Genomic DNA, 4,022 nt, shown 5'->3' with positions numbered 1-4,022 from the left:
AGCGTAGGCCTGCAGAATATCCAGGCCGTAGTCGTCCTCACCCAGACTGTGAGCCAGCCTTTTCTGGATGGCCTGGGCCGCCTCTTCTTCCTCCTGCTCTTCAGCTTCCACTTCTTCCTTGCTCTTCTTGGTGGCTTTGGGACCAGCGGCGGCCTGGCCGTAATCCGTGCCGTAATAGACCTTCTTGCGCTGACCCCAGGCAGCCTCATCGGGGAGGCCAGAGCCCCCACCGCCCCGCTGCTCTTCCAGGTCACTGTCCATATCCAAAGGCTCGTCCACGCCTTCCTCCTCCTCCTCCTCGCCTCCATCCTCCTCCTCCTCCTCGCTGTCCTCGCAGAGCTCCAGGCCCAGCACCTCCTCAACCTCCTCCTCGCTCTCCTCTTCCTCGCTGCCCAGCGCCGCCAAAGCCGCCTCCACCCGCCGCTCGTGGAAATCGTCCGCCTCCTCCGTGACTCGCAGCTCCCCAGGCTCCGGCTCCTCCATCTGTTCCTCCATTGGGGCTTTGGCCCGGGGAGGAGCGGCTGACCGCCGCCGGGCTCTCCCCATGACGGACGGGAAAGCGGCTACCGGGCAACACGGGGCGAGCTTCGGTCGAAAGCGTGCGCTTTCTCTCAGCACCCTCCAACGAACGCCGACTTCCGGGTGAAAGGTGGGTGCAGCGCTCCGACCCCGCTCCCCCACTTCCGGTTAGCGAAACGAATGGTTCCGCGCGGGAATCCAACGATCATCTTCGTTCGTCCGATCTACACCTCCAGGGTTTTTTCTCCGACAGGGTTACCACGGCTTTGCCTTCGAATTGCCTCGTTCCCGGCCGGCAGTGGAAAGCCTTCCGTCAACTTCCACTGAGCGCAGCGCATTATCCCTTCCGCCTTGCTTCCGGTCGCGCTGGAGCAGCGAATGACCATAGAGAATAGACACGTGGGATTCATCCGTCTTGTGCTGTCTGGCAGAGGGGTCGTCGTGAGGACACCGGCAAGGGAACGGCTTTGTTGCTTCTTATAAGTTTATTCACGGCTTTCCAGGAAGATTGTCGAAACTGCTTTGCAAACGGTCCATCAAAGTCACTATGGTCAATTCGGACTGGCAGTGGCTTTCCAGGGTCTCAGGCAGAGGGGTCTTTTCACTTCCTCTACTGACAGATCTCTTCAACTGGAGATGCCGGGGATTGAACTTGGGACCTTCTGCCTCCAAAACAAATGCTCTGCCACCAAGCCATAGCTCCTGCCCCAACATATTGAGCCACTGCCCCAAATATTTGCAGAAGCCGTGTTCAGGAGCTAGCTGTTAGTGGGCTGGGGGAAATGATCGTCTCGGCCATGATGCAGAAACTCATTACTGACAGGATTGCAGGGAGGAAGGAATTCTGCCCCCCCCCCCAATCCTTTTAGACTGTTTCTTTGCTCCTGAAAAGTGTGCACTCCTGTACCCAGTTGTATCCTTCCTTGTAGGCAGAAATTCATCAGGTGCAGGATAGGGCTATATTGAGGGAGAGACAGTGTGGTATAGTGGTCAACAGTGGTGGACTCTAATCTGAAGGACTGGGTTTGATCCCCCACTCCTCCACTTCAAGCTTGCTTGTTCAACTGGACCCCACTTCATCAGAGGCCTGGTAATAAATGGAAGAGGTATATTCTAAGCCTCTAAGGCAGGGGTGTCGAACTCATGAGGGCCGGATCTGACATAAGTGAGACCTTGTTGGGCCAGACCATGTGTGTCATAAAATGGAATGCCAGGTAGCGGAGAGATAAACTTTATAGAGGACACAAACACAAAGGGTGTTTTTTTAACTTAAAATAAAAGCATGCTTAAAACATTAGCACTCTTGCAATATTTTGTTTATTTGACAGTGTCTGATAACTGACACCTCTTGCTCTGAATTATTGCATCAAAATGTCTGTGCTGTCGCAATCCTGAGTATGGTGTTCAGGTGTGTATCTGTAAGCTGCAAACCTATGATGGCGCAGAAGCAGCAGAACTGGAAGAAGAAGCAGAAGACAGCCAGTTCCATGGTGGGCCTGATAGAAGCCCTCTGGGGGCCTGATCTGGCCCCCGGGCCGCATGTTTGACGCCCCTGCTCTAAGGCATACATCTTCATGAGCCAGAGCTCTCTTTAGCTGATTTATGAAGATGACAGGAGTGATAGAAGACTGGTGGGAGTGGAAAAAATATTATTACAGTGTGAGGCCAGAAAGCCCTGCTATCCAAGACATGTGCCACAAAAAGTGCTTTTCAGCTCTTCCTTTCACTGTTATTGGGCGCATAGAAAAAAGAAAAAGAAAAGCAGCACATGTGACTGTCAGTTTTCTGATGAGAAAAATACAGGTGGTATTATATATAGTTGCACAAAAACTCCAAATTGATTGATGGCCATGAAAGGCTGATTTACAGTCAATATTTCAGCCGTCCTGCACCATACAGTGTGTGTATTATTATGCTCACACATATGGCATATTGCTCTGCACAGTACTGATGAAATCCAATAAAAAGTGATGATTCAATCACAGTGAGTTTGGACCCTTCCCAAGCAATGATGCATTTAGCGAAGTAAGGTGAACAGTGTACTTAAGCTTCTATGAAATGATAGTTTCTTTCTGTGGTAAGCAAACCACTGCCATTCCCCCGGGTTGCCAACTCTGGGTTGGGAAATACCTGGAGATTTTGTGCCTGGAGCCTGGGGAAGGAGGGATTTGCAGAGTGGCAGGACCTCAATGGGGTATAATGCCATAAAACCCACCCTCCAAAGCAGCCATTTTCCTTCAGGAGAACTAATCTCTGTCACCTGGAGATCAGACGTAATTTCAGGAGTTCTCAAGGCCCCACCTGGAGGTTGGCAACCCTAATTGAGTCCAAGCTTCATCGTGCCAAACTGGCATATGAATTCCAACTCAGGTTCTCGCTGGTGTTTTTCTTTTAAACTCTTCTGCGATTGTGCTTTGGCTGTCCGGAGAGCCTGAACTGCTGTCCCACCAGATTCGAGGAGTGTCCCTTGGCGTTTTCCAATTTATGTCAGTTTATTCGCTTATATGGAGCTGCAGTGGCTCAAGTGGTTAAGACGCTGAACTGCAGGCTGTGGAAGGTCGGTAGTTCAGCAGTTCGAGACCCGAGTGTGCTGCGTGACGGAGTGAGCTCCCGTCTCTAGTTCCAGCTCCTGCCAACCTAGCAGGTCGAAAGCAAGAAATTGCAAGTAGATAAATAGGTACCACTTCAGTGGGAAGGTAACAGCGTTCCGTGCGCCTTGGTGTTTAGTTATGCCAGTCACATGACCACGGAAACATCTTTGGACAGCGCTGGCTCTTCGGCTTTGAAACGGAGATGAGCACCGCAACCCTAGAGTCGGATTCGACTGGCTTTTGAGCAAGGGAACCTTTACCAACATATCACTTTGCACGTACACTAAATCTCAGCTGTTGTGCTGTTGTCCAATCAAGATATCGTTTTGTAGACACTGTTCTTGAATCAAGCTTTGCCATCCTCAGTAATTTGGCTTTGTTAGTGAACCTGGCAGCTCCTCCCTTCACCCAAATTCAAGATGAATTAGGAGTAAGTTTAACGGGTGCTATGCGTATTGATGCAGTACAAAATACAGAGTGTTGGGGACCCCACCCTCATTCTCCTCAGTGATTAATGCTGCCCATGTGATCCTGCACCGTGCATGCATTTTACCTAACCAGTTACTGATTCAAAAGCGTTCATCCTCCTATCCATGAATGTCTAATGCACTTCTGGGTGGAGGATTCAGTGAGAGAAGAGTATGCTGTCTAGGCCTTCCTGATACTTCCCAACCACAGAGAGGCTGTATTGTTCCTAGACAATGCTCCTTCTAAGCTGTGGAGTTCTGTGAGCAACAATTGCTCTGGAGCCCTCCTTCCTGAGCTAAGGCAAAAATGTGTGAGCTGGAGGCTAAACAACTGTGAGCTAGCTCATACTAACTCAGCTTAGAGGAAACACTATTTCCAAAACTTTTTGGTAGTCCTCATGGCACAATTGGGACCAGCAGCATGGCTGGCTTAGTCCAAAATAGG

The 4,022-nt window shown here is 50.6% G+C and overlaps 1 protein-coding gene across 1 annotated transcript in view; it reads right to left on the bottom strand.

The window, feature by feature from the left end:
• Positions 1 to 615, bottom strand: part of UTP3 (UTP3, small subunit (SSU) processome component, homolog (S. cerevisiae)) — a 1,586-nt gene extending 971 nt beyond the window's left edge. The window contains exon 1 of the mRNA XM_015427115.1: positions 1 to 615. This exon is cut by the window's left edge and continues 971 nt beyond it. Coding sequence (XP_015282601.1) covers positions 1 to 546 — 546 coding nt within the window. The 5' untranslated portion in view covers positions 547 to 615.
• Between the last annotated feature and the right edge of the window lie 3,407 nt (positions 616 to 4,022).

This window comes from Gekko japonicus, unplaced genomic scaffold (assembly GCF_001447785.1).
Source record: "Gekko japonicus isolate JY-2015 unplaced genomic scaffold, Gekko_japonicus_V1.1 scaffold565, whole genome shotgun sequence".
In the NCBI taxonomy this organism is placed as follows: domain Eukaryota; kingdom Metazoa; phylum Chordata; class Lepidosauria; order Squamata; family Gekkonidae; genus Gekko; species Gekko japonicus.
Note: the sequence above shows the minus strand (reverse complement) of the source record. Positions and strands in the feature narration are given on the sequence as shown.